General features: G+C 42.5%; 1 protein-coding gene across 2 annotated transcripts in view; it reads right to left on the reverse strand.

Annotated features, from left to right (window-relative positions):
- Window positions 1-10,812: 10,812 nt before the first annotated feature.
- The window catches only part of tsc22d3 (TSC22 domain family, member 3), a 32,873-nt gene continuing 24,949 nt past the window's right edge, over window positions 10,813-18,736 (reverse strand). For both annotated transcript variants that reach the window (XM_079167300.1, XM_079167299.1), the window contains 2 exons: window positions 13,009-13,060; window positions 10,813-12,564 (listed from right to left, as the gene is read on the reverse strand). In XM_079167300.1, coding sequence (XP_079023426.1) covers window positions 12,292-12,564; window positions 13,009-13,060 — 325 coding nt within the window. In that variant the 3' untranslated portion in view covers window positions 10,813-12,291. The remainder of the gene's footprint in view (window positions 12,565-13,008; window positions 13,061-18,736) is intronic.

Genomic DNA, 18,736 nt, shown 5'->3' on the forward strand with positions numbered 1-18,736 from the left:
CAGAAACACACGTCGGTTCCGCTGACAGGCATGGGAGGAGAAAACATTTGTGACCTGGTAGCTGGTCAACACGTCAGTATCAATCCATGGCACTGAACAGCCTGGCCTTGGCCTGCATGGGAGAAAACAGCTCAATGAATCCGATAAAAAGCCTGTCACTTTCCGTGTCTCTCTGGTCCAGAGGGGAGTCAGCGTCTAAAACAAATCTACATGAGGCCAAATACATCTTAATCTCTGAGGGCAGTGAACTGACTGGCATCACCCCTGTTCAGGTTGTCTGTGATAGCAAGGCTTGATTCTTAGAAATGTTTGAAAATTGCATCACAAAGATTTTCAATGAAGAGTTGTGTAGCCATCCAATGAATTCTGCTCTATTTATTTGTCCGTGTGGATCTTGTTTTGATAACTTGAGAAGTCTTTGTTGTCATAACCTGACAGTTAAATATTGTAAGTCATATAATTGTCTTTGTTAAAGTTTCTTTGGCTGCATTAGTACTTTATTTTGACAATTTCATTACATGCTTTACATTTTAAATGGTTGTAATCTTTTTTCGGCTAGAGGTTCGATAAGAGTTATCGGTTAAAAGGCTGAGCGATTATGAAAAACAAAACTAAAAAGAGGAAACGTGGTCTGGCTGCTCACACAAGGAGGCGTGCATATATCCAACTTGGACAGTTTGTACAGTACAGCACATTCTGGAGCTCTCATGAACACTCAGCATAGATCTCATACCACAGAGGTCCCCAACCTTTTTTTGCGCCACGGACCGGTTTCATGTAAGACAATATTTTCACGGACCGGCATTCAACGTGTGGCGGATAAACACGACGAAATAAAATGATACGATCGGCATTAAAACAAATGCATAAATAAATAGAACTCAGAGGATGTGTGACATGGAAGCAGGGTTTTCAGTGCTTTTGTGGCGATCTCAGGATATTCAGCCTGGATTTTAGTCCAAAACACCAGCAGAGTTGTTGTCTCAAACATAGTTTTAAGGCCACCGTCATTTACAATCTCCAGCATCGTGATCTTCCTCTGTCGCCACATATTCTGCAGAGCGGGTTAGGCGCGTCAGAAATACTCCTGATATTTAATTAGAGTCCTGATATTGTCTGTTAAATGAAGCTTTCTTTTTCTTGGAAGTTGTAGGCTCTTCTTCTGTCTCCTTAGTGGCCTTTTCCCGTTTGCAAAGAAGCTCTCCAAAAGTGTTTTACTCATTTTCGCTAGTTTGCAGACTTAATTTTTGAGGTAACCTATCACGTGACCGAGATTAGCGACTTGCCATGTGTCAAGAGGGACAGGCGGATGAAATTGCGAGAGAATCTGGTCATTTTTCAAAATAAAACATCAAAAAAAAAAGAATCAATAAAACGGAAATAATATTTATTCTTTCTGTGCGGCCCGATACCAAATGACCCACGGCCCAGTACCGGTCCGCGGCCCGGTGGTTGGGGACCACTGACCATATATCATATTCTCATACTCAGTCAGCTGTCACTTTTATGCCCTTGGCTAGAACAGTCCAAAGACATTAGTCGGGCCCACCTTTATCTCTGTGGATTTATTTAGGAGGTGACAAGAGAAATTCATAATACTTCACTCCATGTCAGTAAACACCGTGCAAGGGGTTTAGTGAGTTATTAGAGATCCTGTGAGAGAGAGAGAGAGAAGATTGAAGGGCCAGGTGTTTAAGCATGTGCCTGTGTGTGCAGCCTGCAGTGTATTTGTTGATTACAAGCCTGAAAGTGCACGACTGTTTGTCTGTCTGTGTTCTTTATGGGTATTGTTTGCTGTGGGCGGCTCTTTTATTTCCCTTGGGAACACGACAACCTAAATATAGAGCTCCCCGGTTCCACCAGTCCATGTCGATGTGTCCTTGGGTGAGGCACTTAACTCCTTCTTGCTCGTGCCTGCGGTGTGTGAATGGGTGTGAATGTTAATTCAAATCCATTTACCATTTACATTAAGGCTGACGCAACAGACACGGCCAACAGTCGAATGGTTATGATTCACTTTTTTTATTTAAATGTAATTTTTACAAATATAATAGAATTAACACAGAGATAACACAATGTTTACTTCCTACTCGGAAGTAAAACATATTTTTGCATCATTGTATGATTTGAAATGAATAAAGGATCTTCATTAATATCATGAATAAACAATGCATCATTTATAATCAATTAAAGGACAATTCCACCATGATTTGAGTTTTGTGCGTTTGCAAACATGTCATGCTCCTTTGTGTTTTGCTCTGAGTCGAGGCTCTAAGGAAAGAGGCTGTTGTATTATTCACAGATTGCAAAATATTGTGTAGCTTTTTAGGCAACATAAACTATTTCTACAACGTGAACTTGATTTGAATTTACTTTCAGCTCCCGGCATGAATTGATAATCTCATCATTGGCCTAAACAGATAATAATTATATTTCAACATTAACAGTCTCTTGAGAAAGGAATGAACACACGTTCACACTGAGACTGTCCTTTGAACGCAGAGGAGAACAAGGCTTAAGAGAAACACGAAACCCAATATTTCAGACTAAATCTCATACCACTACTTGAAAGCACAATGACAACAGGTTGTAGTTTTGAAGTGCCTCGGTGCAAATGATTTACTATTACTCTGAGCACGCTGTGGGCGAGATTGAGGTGTGACCTACCTATTAAAGGTACAGAACATCTTCATGTGATTTAATTGTGAAGAATGTGCTGTGGGGGATAAGCTCACACATTTATGTAATCTTAAAGCCTAAAGCAGTTACTGTGTGTGTGTGTGTGTGTGTGTGTGTGTGCGAGCAGGTTTTTGAACAAACAGACCTTGTTTGTTGTCATGTAGAAAAGCACTTGTAGTTCTTTTTTTTATTGCGTGCATGTGTGTTTGAGTGTGTCCCCCTTTTTTCATACCATGGCAATAGTGCTGCCTACGAAACAGCGGGGAGGCTCTCCTCGAGTTCAGGCCAAGTTATGTTTATACTTTTAACCTTATCGTGTGCAACTGTGGCTCCACGGATGCCAAGAATGTTCAGCACTCTTTCAAATGCAGTTTGTAAGAGAACGGGGTGACAACAACAGCACCTAAATAGGCATTCCTTTTGCAATTCAGGTAATTGCAAAGTGTATTTCAGTATTTGGAGTATGTACAATATGTACTTTTTGGGTGACGATGAATGTTTGCTCCCTATAGGAACCTGGTAAACCCATCACACTGGTGCTACGAGCCCCTCACACTCCTCTCAAGTAACGGTTTGTTGTCTGTCTGTCAGTCACCTGAACCCGAGCAGCTGGGAATGTTGTGTGCTGATGGGCCGGCTCTGAAAATCGACACCTCGTCGCCTCAAAGCTCAGCGACACCACTTGATGACAAATGATTTACAGATGAAAGAGGCTGCAGACATGCACATGTTTATGAGTGATAGATTACACTGGTAGCATCATCCACATTTCAATCAAAGCTCCGAAGCAACTTCATAAGTTACTTTACACTATGACACATTTACTTGGTCTTTTCCATTCTTCATAAGCATAAAAAAAAAACCTGTATCTTTGATATGGTCACATTCTCTAACATTCAAAATGCAGAGGTTGTCACCTTATTAACTGATGTCATTGTCAAATTGTTGGGTTGTGTTTGGCAGTAAAATACCAGTGTAACTGCCCTGAAGTGTCCTGTGAAACAAAGAGTCTAATGTGTGTTCATATGTTCTTTTCCACTTGGGGTGGAGGTTCAGGATGTGTGTTAATTTGCGCGGCTGGCAATAAAACGTGTTATGTCATAAACACAAAGTGTGAACGTTTCTGCTGAAACACAGTTACTTCAGCTGCACGAACTCCGGTTAGCTCATTGTATTGTGAGGTAATACATCAAATCTGAATCAAGTTTCATTAATCTACTGCTAAAAAAAAAAATGCATTGAGCAGTGAAAAGTACATTTCTCTGCTCAGGTTGACAGAAGTCGCTCAAAGGCACAAAGACAAAGGGAAGATGTAGACGGCTGTCAAGATGTTCTGCTTCCATGATTGATTATCAACCGCAATTGAATGTTTAAGATGTGAACGCAAAGGACAGAAAAGAATAGAAATAACTTCATAATGCAAGTGCAACACAGATCAGGTGTATTCTGTGATACGCAGCTGCAATTGCTTTTCTATTCAATTACATTTTGATGTCATGTGCATTCATATATAACATATACATGTTGATTGTAATGCGTTTTCCTCAGATGCAAATTCTGAAGTCTAAACTGCAAAATAAAGAGAAGGATCATCATACGACTTGGTCCTAAAAGTCAAGAAATCCTTACATTTGGATGTTTTGTTACGTTACATAAAGGCATCTGAGGTGAATGACCATTGGAATGCAACAGCAGTGCAAAGCGAGCCAAAATCAAACAGCAGTGGCCTGACTTGTAATGTATAAAAACATAATCATGGCGCTGCCAATATGGTTGTAAAGACTTGGCCAACGAGCAAACAATCCTCTCTGATCCACAATAGCTCCACGCAGCTGGGGACAGGTTAAACGGCTGTAAAGCAACCGTCATAAAGTTCACAACCCTGGAAAAAAACCGCAGGAAGGCAATAAAGCATCATGGAACACGTTGTTCTGCCGTCCAAAAGGAGCTCAAAGCAGGGAGACGCCCATTGTAGAAGCAGCACAAGGCAGGTGTGAACTTTGAGGATACCTCAGACTGTCAATTACCCACATGTGTAATTATACGACTTAATTATATGTGTTGTTCATATTATGGGATTCAATCATATGTGCCCAACTTTAGCATTCACTGCCAGCTGTGTAGCAGGGTGTAAACAAGTGATTCCTCCGGAATATGATATATGATATAACTTTTGGAATTTAATATTAAATGAAATATAAATAGAATTATAAATGAAATACTAAACATTAAAAAAAAAATAGTATAAATGGTATTTATAACATAGTGCTATTGCACTGTATTGTACAGTAATATTAGTGAGAACAACAATAATCATTATAATGATGACTTCTGTTTAAAAGATGTGTGTGCGGTGGAGAGCCTGTGTGTGGTTCACACGTGGGATTCCAGGGACCAGATTAAACTAGATCATGGTGTGAAGTCTTTTTTCTTTCCAATGCTGTTTGTGCGAGGTTACGGCATCAACTGTTTGACATGCAAGTTGCCTCGCGTTGACTTTTGGGACGTCAACCTGTCAGACAGGCCCCGGAGAAAAAGACTGGAGAGTGGAAAAAGAAATGTTTTTGTTCCACGCTGTCTGTCCTCAGCCTGTTGTGCTCATGTAACAAATGACAGGTCGCACATTTTAATTTTGTAGTTTTTCAGACGTATTTGCGTAAGATGAGTTGAGAAATTGGAAAGCGCTGGGAAAAGGGAACATTTGTCAAGTTCTCTTCTTTACGCTCTTCCTTCCTCAACATTGCCCTTCCAAGAAATCAATGTGGAAACTATAAGTGCTCACAAGACTGACACCTGGGAGGACACTTTTAAACCATGAGAATAAAGGAATGTACAGATCACGTGGCCCACTGATTACATATCTTTAAAGCGGTTTTCTTATCAAACATAGGAAAAAGTGTTTCCCTCGCACCATGTTTGACAGAATTCCACAGATGTTTTCATAACCAGCCGGGACAATGTGTGATTGTGACCAAATTGCACAATGGTTTACTGTGTTTTTAAAAAACACACATCCAGACATCAAGTAAACATTCACAAGACAGCATGGAAATCTTATCAATACCTGTAAATTCAGTTCACACACACCATATTCAGAAGTGCAGAGCTGCAGGAGTCTAGTAGTAGTTAGGCCTTTTTTCACAGACGATATTTTGACTTTAAAGGTGAAAACATTCAAACCTATGATTTCCATTTCGCTTTTGAACATGAATCTGCCTTTAGCTTCTTACTTCTGACCATTGCCGTTGTGCTTCAAAAATCATAAGTGAATATTTTTTACGCAAACCAAAATGACAGAAATGACAAAAATGTGAATCCCACTTGTAACAGAGAAGCATGTTACTTTTAACTCAATATCTTCGATTGATTAAATGTATAGTAGAGAATCATCACTAATGTATGTCTGGGGAAATGAACTACAACAGTGTTAAGAGAGTAAATGCTTAAATAGGGTAGATTTCAGCAGTAACTGCTACTGCGCTGGTCTCGCATGAAATTGTCTGTATTTCTTTCACTTGTTTGTGTTTTTTCCTGCCGTGCATGTCACAACAGAGGAAGGTGTTTCCCCACTTCTAAACATAAATAGGACAGTCACAGTATCACGGTTATTATCATCATCTGTTGTTCCACGTTGATATGCGTGCCATGTCCTCCCATGATTTGCTTCTGCGGCAACCCAGCCAACCCCACCCAACCGCACATAATGAAAAGAGACTAAACCTGGATTTGGGAACATTGTGTCGATGTCAAGAAGGCAGAATGGCTCATTTTCTACATGAGGGAGGAAATCCCTCTTCAGCCTGCGCATTAATATGTAGCAAATGTCTCTATTGATGCTGTCATATAAAAAAAAAAGCCTGTCTACCACAAGGATCATGATCGATGATCACTTTTATGATCTTTCCACATGCAACAGACGGGATTCAAAATGTTACCGCGTTATTAATTAACTTTTTATTACCGACGACTCAAAGGCTAACCCTCCACCAGCTCTCTATAACACAACGGTATTCCCAAGGTTGTCTGGAGTTCATTTCCTGCCCTGTTTACATCGTATACTTCCTGCAGCCCACTGACAGCTCTCTTCACATGGGCCAAAGCTAGTACAGAGGACGAGGGATGTTTACCGCACACAGTCACAGTAATAGACCACAATGGAGGAGGGAGAGTGCATAATCCCTCCAAAACAATACCAAATAACTGCTGTGGTAGAAAGTAATATGACCATAAACATGCTGCAGTAAACTGTTTTTGTACATTAGTAGAGGTTTACTGAAGGCATAGCAACCACCCTCGTCTTTCAAGTATTGCCAAGAAGACAAACTTCAACATGTGTAGCGTTCTCATTGCTTGTGTCACATATAGAAGATGTTAAATATAGATCATGAGATTGCCTTTTCAGGATTACAACCGTGCAGCACTGAACTGCAGTGTGCAGCACAACAAGAATCTGTGTGTTTTTAACTTGATTTTTAGCTATTACAAGTCTTGAAAAAAATCTGTATACAAATCCAGCTCCCATAAAGTCTGTTGGTTGTTAGACTTTTTCATTTCAGTTCTCCCGAAAAACCACGAAGCCCTGTTTTTGATTTTAGAAGTAGAAAATCCTGGTCCGTTTTGAATTTAATGTTTATTTTACATACATTCTCTTTTCAGTAGAGTCCCGATATGTCAAACAATAATGAGGACAATCTTGTGACCGGTGACCGCTGGTATGAAAGGAGCGTAGCTTGAGAAAAGTACATTTTCAGTATTGCACACGTTATGCAACCATCTCCCCTTTGCCCCTGCATGTGTCACATGTTAGTGTGGAGGTCACCGGGGCTTTACATAATGTGCAGGCTCTTGCTGTGCAGTGTTGCCATGAAGCCGGGGTATCACATGAATCCAAAACCAGTGGCTCTTGACCTTTTGTCTCCATGAATGAGATGTCCTGAGCTGGCCGCATTCCAAAGCGGCTTTGATCAGTCGGGATACAAACACAGCGGAGAGCATCGAGAAAGAAAAACAAGAGGTTCTCAAGGGATCACTCACTCACTAGCCAAGACCCGAGCGACTGAAATGCTAGCTGTGCTGTTTTAATTTGTCTTTTATATTCAGTTATTCTGAAAAACAACCAAATCAGATTTCATTGATCTTGTGATCGTGGTAAAATGACGCCAAATGATGCATTTTGAGTTTAAAGTTTTCAGTCTGAGATTCTAAAATACTTTCTTTTTTTTTAAACACAGGTGAACTGTTCAGAACAAAACATGGCTTGTTCATTTTGTAGCGCATCGCTAGACACACAGGGGTTTCCAACAGCTTGGATTTAGGTTAGACTCTCACGTTCACCTTTCTAGAAGCATGACAAACTCCAGACACGTGAACCACAGACTCCCTTGTGTGTGCTCAAAGTTCACATGGGTTTGTCAGCTTCTTCCTCCGAATAGCATTAGCAATGCTGCCGATTTAACATCAAAACAGGATGTTTCAAAATAATTAGCTGTGGCCTTTTTTTTTCTAACTGTTAACAGTTTATTTCCACAAAAACTAGCCAAAAACGTTCAGCCAAAAACCCACACACGTCAACCCTCTGACCTCATATCTAATGTTGACAACTTTGAGGATTACTTCTTGGCCCATTATGTCATATGTGGACAAAAATAAATGTGTAAAAGGACACACAGCTACATCAGATAGGCAAATGCTTCAAGGCTTTGTCTGTGCGGCTGAACTTCGTACATTTGAGGAAGTGACAGAGGAAAGAGCTGTGTCCACTGGACATCGAACGGGTGAAGACGCAGAAATAAATACTTGAAGAAATCTGGCTCTGACAGGTTGTAACCAACCCCTGCTTGAACTTCTGTGTTGTTTTTTGTTCTTTGACCCTCTCTCCTACAGAGGTCAATGTTAACACCCACTTGAAAGACGTCACTTTCCCCTGTCAGCAGGTCAAATAAGAGTTGTGAAGTAAGTCATGTGTCTTGTTTCCCTGAAGCTAGTAATCAGGTTTGTTAAGCGAGAGCAGTAACGGCACATTTACCGTATCATACAAGCGTCTGTCATCAGCAATTTGCAGCTCTTCTGAACTGCTTTGGAAATAGCGCGACACTGCGTTACAGTATGGCACACAGCTGAAATTTGACATTTGTTTCATTCGGGCTTTTGCTTTAATGTTGACATGATGAATATGCTGACATTCAGAGGACACACAAGTTGTGCACGTCTCCATGAAAAGCAGTCAGACCAAATTATTCCCCTGCATGCGATCGCTACCACATCGAGGCAGAGCCCGCTTATCCCAGCACAACCCCTGAATTTCCATCCAAAACAGATGTTCCTTTTTTTTTTTTTTCATTGCATAACACGAGCAATCCAACACCAACTCTTCTTCTCTTGGCCGCCTGGTTACAAGCAAGCTCCAATCTGAAGTCTAATTCCACACCTACGGTTCTTCCCACACTTACATTTATAGGAAGTGATGCGTAATCACTGATGCTTTGACTCAGACTCTGCTGTGTTTTTTGCCTTTTTTTAGAAAGTCCGGCGGAAGCGAGAAATGGGTGCTAGCCTTTAGTCATTAACGAATGACTGTGAACGCGTCCTACACATCAGCTAGTGAGCTTTTAACCAGGGGTGCGATCAATGTTTGATGATTCTTCTTGAACACACTGTTCCTAAATGGCTCCCCCAAAATAGAACGACAAAACAAGTGTAAAAGCAAAAAATAATAAATCAAAACAAAGTCCAAATTGTCTACAGACTTTTTGTGAGCCTCTAGAGCCTGTGGCGTGTACACGCTAGCTGTGCAGCCAGAGGAATTTTTCCACTGTGTTTGAGGCTGCCTTAGCCATTAGCACAAGTATGATTACGCTTCAGTACCACTTCCTGCTGGAGCCGACCCTGCAGCCTCTTTTCATTGACCTGCACAAGGTGTTTGGGTATCTAGTTAAGAAGTAGAAAGATTGTCTCCACTTATCTCGTCTATGCCGTCTCCCTTCTCTTTGCTACATTAAACCAATGACCTCCTCAGTCAACGCGCTGCACATCCTGCCTGCCACTAATTCAATGCACAACGTATTTCAGAGCAGCATTATTGATCACAATCAATCAGTTGTTTTGGGAGGGACCACAGTTTCATGGGGGAAATTGAGCAATGGGGAAGACACAGTGTTCTCTCTGGTGCTATTTTTTTCTATGGTGGTGATTCTTGGCCCGAGCCGAGACTCTCTGTTCTCAGCGATAGATGGATGTGAGCCTGGTATACACACCCGGGAAGCCGCAACATATCTAGTTACACACAGACTGAACTGACTGGCTGCCAATCTGTCTGAAGGGAAATGCTACGAGGACAAACTGTTTTGGTTTTTTCACTCGGGCAGATTCCAATCCTCTTGCAACCATCTATTATTACTTCAATGTCGTTAGTGGTCACACTGTTTTTGACTTTGGGAGAGAAGAAAAAGTTTGTATGTCTTTCTTCAAAGTCGGAGACAATGAGACGAGTCTTTCCTCAGTCTGAGGAGCAACATGCAAAAAGAAAAGTAAGGAGCCTTGTGGGTTCACTGCAACATTGTGTTGAATTTTACAAATCGCATGCCGCTCATCACACCGACGTCGTCAAACTCACACAGCTGAACAGAAATCCGCATGAATATCGTATGTTCAATACCCTGATGGAGTTGCTACCACGTCCAAGAGGTCAGTTTTGCAAACAGGCAATGCGTTGTTTACCCTGGAATTCAAATGAGAAGGATTTCACAGTGGTTCTCTTATTTCAGCACCGCGAAATGAAGTCATCGTGGGTGTTGTTGCAGCTACCTTATCCGTCTTCGCTGACTGGATTTCCAGGGAATACATTTCTCCATTGCATAGAATATGCAACCTCAAAACACTACAATGAGGTTTCCCCTATTACTGCTCCTTCAAGAATGTTACCTGGCATCAACTACACCTGCTTAAAACACTATTGGCTGTTTAGTTAAGGAAATGAAATAGATACTGCAACATTATATCATGTAACTAACTTTGAGTCTGGGCTGGTGTCGCATATTAAATCAAAAATCATTCATTTGTTGGAACACACACACACACACACACACACACACGCTATATTGGCACAGTTGATGAACAAAAGACAGTGCGTCAACGTACTGTATTATGTAAACATAAGGTTTTATTGCAAATGTGCAGTTGTATCCAGACACCATAGTGAACACCTTTTCCGAGGATACTTTACAGCAACAATACCGTTATCTTTACAAAACACATAAAAACTTTAGCACTAGCTACAAAATAGTCTTCTCCCTGTGAAGCTTTACACATGGTCCTGGTTTGCTCGGCTTCAGTTGTCGTGAGGAAACAAAACAAACAAAATAGAAAGGGCAAAAAGTCTTTGGTAGCTAGAAAACAACAACAACAACAACAACAACAATAACAGAGTTCAGTCTGGAAATGTGTTCCTCTCTTACTACGGGCAGGCAATGTTGTCATGCCATCGTTTTCCAGTTGCAAGTAACAGACCAGATACTGGACGATGCTGCTAAAATCAGGAGTGCATCTGCAGCGACAAATGCTGGCCATCTCTACTACGTTCACCTCAGGACGTTTCAACTTTATGTACATTGTAGTTACCCTTTACTGTGAGGAGCCAGGCAGACAAAGTGGGCACATATGCCTGTCCCCCAAGATTACAAAAAAAAAAAAAAAAAAAGTCTTTTAAGACCACTGCACAATGATCCTATTTTACAAACTGATTTTTGTTCAGAATCACAAACAAAAACACCAAAATATAGCAGGATTAATTTCCCCCATAAGCAGCAAGCCCCCAACTGTTTGGCAATGCAAGATTACATTTTATGAATCATTACAGCATACTGGTCAGTGTACTGCAGCAGTCCATCAGCTCTAACCGGCTGTACTGCGTTAACCTCCACCTCTGTGGCCTTAGCTTATCCTGATGATTATTCTTGTTACGCTTAGATGTACATGAACACGTGAGCAATACATTTTAGGCACAGGAAAAGTTCTCGTTATGCGAGTGTGTGTGTGTGTGTGTGTGGGGGGGGGTCCTTGAAACTCGTGTTTTTGAGTTCGGACAAATCCACATGACGGGGCTCTTCTCGTTGAGACGTAGAGGAACGCCTCAGAGGGGAGCGGGGAGCAACCTCCCCCCAACTCTTTCCAAGTTAGCACCTGCAGGGCCAGCCCGATCGACACCTCCTCACCACCCTCTCTGGAGCCAAGGGTGTTTGTTGGACGGGTTCGGCTAGGCAGGGGAAGCCCCCCCCCCCCGCCCCCCCGCCGTCTGAAAGCAAGCGCTCGTCGGTGCCTAGTCAGCCCTCTCTCTATTCTCAGCGCTTTTGTCTACACAAGAGAGACTACGACAAAGAGTTGGGACGGTATCGGAGGCCCGGGCCTGACACCGCACCGGTCAAGAGCGTCTTAAGTTCAGTTTTTGTGCTCATCGGTTCTTTTGTGTCCCATCGGTCATTTACAGCCCCGATGCCTTCGCCTTCGTTGTTTGCGAAGGGTTCTCGGCGGCGGCGATTTTTTGAAACGCTTACGTTCAAAATGGAGGTCCATTACTGTAAAGAGACAGTGGCTCTGCCCGCCCCAAGGCAGAGCCACTTATACAGCAGAGCCAGTGCTGTGGATGCAGGGCTGCTGCTGCTGCTGCTGCAGGTCTGCGGTCACCTGGGCGCTCAGATTGTCCAGGGGTAGCAGCACGTCTGCCGGGATGCGAGACTGGAACTTCTCCAGCTGCTCTGGACTGGCCAGGTTCTTCAGCAGGTAGTTCTCCCTTTCCAGCTGGTTGTTCTTCTCCGCCAGCTCTTTGATCTGCTCCTTGAGGATCTCCACCTCCTCGCGCACCGCATACATCAGGTGGTTCTTGACAAGATCCTGCCATAATAAAAGAAACAGAAATGGATCAGTTTAGATACAAAACGCAGAGAAATGCTATCTGCTCGGCTGCACAGCTGATGCTGTCAGAGCAAAGCTTCTGCACCATTTTGTCTATTTGCTGGATCTCTTGTAAGATACAGTCAATACAACTTTGACTCAAGGCTGTTTTCAATAATTCTGTGCTGCAAAATAGTTGTCAGTCTTTGTTTTTTTTTTGTGTGTAAAATCCCTGCTCTTGTTGTCTACTCTGTCACATGAGTAAAGCATGCAGTAGCCTGTGCTGCCTTCACATAACTTCCTTGGGCATTCATAAAGAGCTGGTTTTGTGCAGAATGAATTGGGGCGAACAGCATTTTGAGGAGGTCAGTGGGTTGACGTGCATGTTCTGTACAGTGCAACCTATTCTCGTGTCTTTGTCTGCGGTTGGTTGTGTTGGCTTACCATCGCCTGTTCGATCTTGTTGTCGATGGCCACAACGCTAGCACCAGAGGCACTGCAGGAGAGGAGGAGAAGAAAAAAAGAGGCCATAAATGAACAGTTCAGAGACACAACTGCCGTTACCTTCATGTCAACTCAAACCCCAAAGTGTAACTATTAAGAAAAGAAATATGTTGCTGCTTCCTGAATTGGTTGGTGTTTGACAGCGAAACACAAAGCTTGCCGAAGAGAAAGGAACACAGTTTACCCCGCGGTCACCTATTGTAGCCTTTGTATACACTACAGCTTTGTGAGTAATATCAGGCTTTTATTAAGGTGATCGTGTAACGAGCACAGTGTGTGTGTGTGTGTGTGTGTGTGTGTGTGTGTGTGTGTGTGTGTGTGTGTGAGGAGACTGTGAACGACTCCACGCAGATATCAGTTTAAAGTCCAAATAAACAGCAGCAGATAGAAAGATAGCTGAGCACACAGACCTCTGTAATAACACGTTATATCAGACATTTCACACGAGCGCATTTGTTTTGAACGGCTTTATGAAAATACAGCAACGCTGGCTGGAGGCCTGCAGAGAGAATGAGGAAAAAGGCTCGCGCTCATTGCTCCCATTCATAACTAACCAAGCGCATTATTATTATTAAAAGAAATAAAACGCAAAGCAAACATGTGGGCGGCTGTGTCGGATATTTACCTGTTGTCAAGTTTCACCGATACTACGTCTCCTCCCAGGAACGAGGAGAAGAACGAGATGGAGAAGTTATGTAACTGGTAGACGGCCACCTCCATGGGTGTTTTGCCGAACATCTCCGCGCTCATGTTGAGTACCAGACTCGTTTGGATCACGCTTCTCGCCACGTTTGCGGCTGGTTGTTTCACCTCACTGTATATCCGGATATCTTTCGTCTGTGTTTCGTAGCGATGCACTCACTCGCTGCAGTTAGCTGAGCGCAGTGCTGTGTCGCTGTGTCGGTGTGTGTGTGTGTGTGTATAAGCTTCGCCGGTTTAAACGAGCGACTGTCTGATGCTATTTCTGCCACCGGCTGCTATTTGAATGGCTTGACTCTTGACGTCATCCGACGCGCGCATAAATTAGTCAAATTGGCGGGTCGGGGTTAGTGGTGCCTTCCATTGCCATAGGGAAAAAAACACGACTTTACGACCTGGCCGCTGATACGTCCCGCCTCAACTTTTTGCACAATAAACCTGAAGAGGGAGATAACAAAGACGCCTGCGATTATGGTCAAGTATTCACGAGGCTGGCTCTCGTGGAATTTTTCTGCTTTGTGAGACTTTGACTTTTAAAACGTCCACAAATGTACACACGTATATAACAGAGTATGAATATAAAAGTGTAAAGTGTGCTGCATTGACATAATGCTTATCTGATAGTACGACAGAGTTTTTTCTTTATTTTGTTTACATGTGTTATGGTTCTTAGAGTATGATTATGATAGCCAGAAGGATATCTCCTCAACAACCAATCAAAGACAAAACTACTGTGTTATCGTTCCATTAAATCAATGCATTTTACATCTTTATTCTGCAAAATACCCCTTTCAACCAGTTCATTTATAAAACAAACGAATGCAATAAAAACAATACCCTTTAGGTTGCATTAGCTTACTGTTAGTAAACAAAAGGAATACTCGAAAAACACAAGTTTTAGATGAGCATTTGAATGCAGCATCGCGTGTGTCCTGCTTCTGAACTTTTCTTCTGCCACACTGGCTCTTGCAGTTAACCCGCAGACCGAGACCCGTCCTCACTGCAACTGTGCTCTTAACCACCATCCGAACAAATGTAATCTCAGTAGTTCTGCATAAACAAGTCGCTCGTGTTGCTAGTAAATAAATAAAAAACTCGATTTGGGCACAGGAAGGACGCATGTGGTGAGGATTCGTAGAATCTGATGTTCACGTGAATCAATTCAATTAAATCAAGCAACTTCTTTAGCAAACGGTTTTAGAGTATGTGATCTTAAAGAAGTAGCAATGTAGTAGTTCTTGATTTGCCACGTGTACAATTTTACAGCTTAAAATAAGTCTGCAAACTGTCCTTTTTTACTACACGGTAATGACAACGATAATGTCCACGTTGTTCCCATCACTTTATTGTTGTTTGTTACAAAACGCTGCATGCTCTAACGGAATGTCCTGCACCTTATGCACATGTGCACAGGTACTCCAAAAAGGTACTTTTCCACCCTCTCCCCGGTAAATTTCCCCTCAGTCGATACCTGAACTCTATTGGTCTCTAGTGGTGAAAACGTATAATGCACCATCCCGTAGGGGACAATGTCAATAACAAAGGCTCTGTTTCTGGACACGGTGTTGACCACGGAATTTTCTGTACACCTTTTCCTGCCTCCACAAATCAACATCTCCAAGTTGTTTTTCCTACTTAGAAATGACAGAAAATTCTTAAAGGACAATCATTCATTCATTCATTCATGTATTTAATGTTTGCATACCATAGCCTTCTACTAATTGCACTAGTTCACCCTAATGTGTGCACTAAACAATAAAACAGTCATGGATATTTTAGAGAAACACAGATTGTAATGCATTCGTTGTGTGCACCACAACTTCTATTGAGTGTGAATATCCACACCACTCATTGGCAGGGCATACAGGAAAGAGTCCAAAGCACTGGTCTCTGGTGTATGACCTCTTGCACTTCACATACACTTTTGAACTGGCATCTTAGAACATGTGGCGCAACTGTGCTGAGCATCCTGCAAAGTGTAATAAACAATGTGTGTTCGAAGCCGACCACAGAGAAAAACAGAGCGGCTATCTGTTATCTTTTCACAGCATTTTTTCCACTGAGTGCTGGCAGCTCTATTGAGCAATAGACCTTGTTTTCAGAGAGGCGTCCATGCAGGTTTTAATAGCTTTAGTATCATTTGTCAGCGCCTCTCTGCTGTCACATTATGTTTTATTTTGCTGTTACAATTATCTAATCGAATACTGATAGTAAACCAATTCATTTTTTATTAGGGAGCCTCTGTTGCATAATAATTTTACTTCCAAAGCAGAAACAACATTTAGAACATTACCGGCTAGTCTCGGCTGATCGGCTCTTACGTCTAATACTAGCCATTAAATGTGGTTCAGGCATATCCTATGAAATGCAATTAAATATAGATATATATATATACTTCAAATTGCCTAAAAGAGGCATAGAAAAAGAAAACGTGGATTTAAAATGATAACAAATAACCAAGAGCCTACTCTTTGATCATTGCATAGCAAACTAAGGTCTGCCACGTCCTTTGGAGAAAAAAGGAATTCTGTTATGTAACAAAATAATTAGAGTGGAAAGTCTGACTGTTGGTAGTTCTAACAAGGCTAAGCAGAAAGCACATTGACTGGGTATTAGGGCCCATAGTGCCTGTCGTCTCAGATGTTGTGCTGTGGGAGTACAGCTGCCAGGTTTAATATCAGACCCTGTTCTGGCAACGAGGGGCTGGTGAATTACCTTGCCCCGCTGTGATAGTCCCATTTAGGATAGAGGGGAGTCAAACCGACTGCCTGTGGTTCTGCTGAGGTGCACAGATAGAGACTACGTACAGGTTCAAGTAGAATACATGAGCCACATGCAGTAAGACGGCGACAATGTAAACTAGGAAGCCCTAAACTTGATATCCGCTACAACACAAATCTAAACAAGTACAAACTAAATAAGCAGTTCTAGTTTAAATTGTGTTTGCATGTTTCTAAACAGCTTAAGTGCACACAGATATTGACCATCGCTGCCATTCCAAGAAGTAAAGCCTTTGTATTTCTGTGGAACTCTTGCTGCCTGAACACGTTTGGCGAGCGCCAAATCCAGTGAATCACTCCACAGCCAGGCGATGGGCCACGTCTTCCATCAGATGTCCCATGTGCAAGAGCCAACCGCGTTATATAATACTGTGATTCATCTGCACCAGTGGCTGAAGAAGAGTGAAGCTGAGACATGCCTCCAACGGCTGGCGTTTTGGGGGATTTGGTCGCACCAAATTCCAGATGAACACAATGCAGCCCAACAAGAAACACCGGTGGTCAAGTCCAAAGAGAAAACAAAATCTATCAGTTTGAGATCTCTTCTTGGACAAAAGGTCTTTTCTTTACTATGTGTGTCCCATCTGCACTCTCGTAATCAGGAATGCATGGCGTGTAGGAGAGTGTGGCCCGAGAGCACACAGCCCTGCCATAGGCTGCAGCCAGAGGCTGTCTCAGAGGAAGCTGTTATTGTGGGCAACAGGAGCGGTTACAACCAATGAATACTGAACACTCCACAAACACGAGGACACCCAGGGGCGCTCATTATTATCACATCACCTATAAGTCTCCTGAGCCATGAATAAAAACGAGGCACATGGCCTTGGTTCTTGCGGGTGAGGTTTTTCAATACATTTACCAGGCTGTCAATTTCTGCCCTTGGATTGCATGTGATGTATGTGATGGCTTGTATCAAACATGCAGTACACGCAGAAAATGATGACAGGAGTGACATTGTTATCCGAGGGCTGCCAGAGTTATCATGTTACGCTTGCGTTATCAAAACGCTGCAGCCAACAATTAGTTATTAACTCAAAAGATGAATTTTCAACAAGGTCGACATGTTTTATGTCAGAGAAATTAAAATGTGTTATAGAGGCATAATAACTTATTAAGCACAGCTGCTACAAAGAAGATTCATTTACTATTCTGTTTTGGACATGATGTCGTTAAGATGCTGCCATACATGCGAATTGTAACCCAAGCCATTTCATGATAAATACGGCATCTCTCAGACTCTCCTCCGCTGTCCCCCACTTACCGCCGATCTGGCCTCTTGAACAGACTCGGTGAGTAAGGGGGCAAGTAACTCATAGCTCTCTCCGGATAGCTGAAGTGCTGGTAGTGGCAGCAGAATCTGTGGGGCGGTTCGGCCAGGCGGAGGGCGCACAGCGTCCTGGGAGAAGGTGGCATAGCCCCAACAGGCACAACTTCAGTGGGACGCGACTGACTGTGTCCCATCTTGGCTTCCAAATGAAGGGGCTGCTCAAGAGGCAGGAGTCGTCTGACTGTTTGCTCGCTGTTCTGTTGCTGTTTTGTTCTCAGCAACTGTGCTCTCAAAGCACAAAGAGACAATTGAGGGCTGGCGATACCTCTGGATATCCAGCCATAGCTGTGAGTGCCATGCTCTGACTGGCACTCGTATGATGTGTCTCCAATCCAGTTGAGCACAATGCCCCGGAGTCACAATGAAAATGACAGTTTCCTGAAAGGGAATCGTTTTATCTCAACACTGCTGGAGTTTGTGTTTCGGGCAGACAAAGCAAAAGATCTTTGTTTACCTGAAAGGGACAATAACTATCTCCATACCTCATTTAATCAGAGGTCAAATGTGAAATAAAACACATAGTGGAGCCATTGTTGCATCATGTGAAACAAACTTGTTGTCCATATAATGACCTTTTCCGACCGGAACCAGATTGGATTTGCTCGTATGCTCACTGATATGGAATTGATTTGAAGAGCTCTCGACCACAGAGAAATTCTTCGACCACTTCTTGGAGTTTGTCTGTAAAATCAAACTGAGGCAGATGAATGAGTTCAGTGGCATCTTTTGTAACATTTCAGATTTGCGTGTGTATCCTCTAAACGCTTTGAAACTGTGATTAAGTGGGTTTGTCAGTTTCAGTAAGCCTCTTTTGTCATGAGGGCTGTAATTAATCTAGTGATGTTTGGAGAGCTATCGCTGC

This window comes from Pholis gunnellus, assembly GCF_910591455.1.
Source record: "Pholis gunnellus genome assembly, chromosome: 10".
Lineage (NCBI taxonomy): Eukaryota > Metazoa > Chordata > Actinopteri > Perciformes > Pholidae > Pholis > Pholis gunnellus.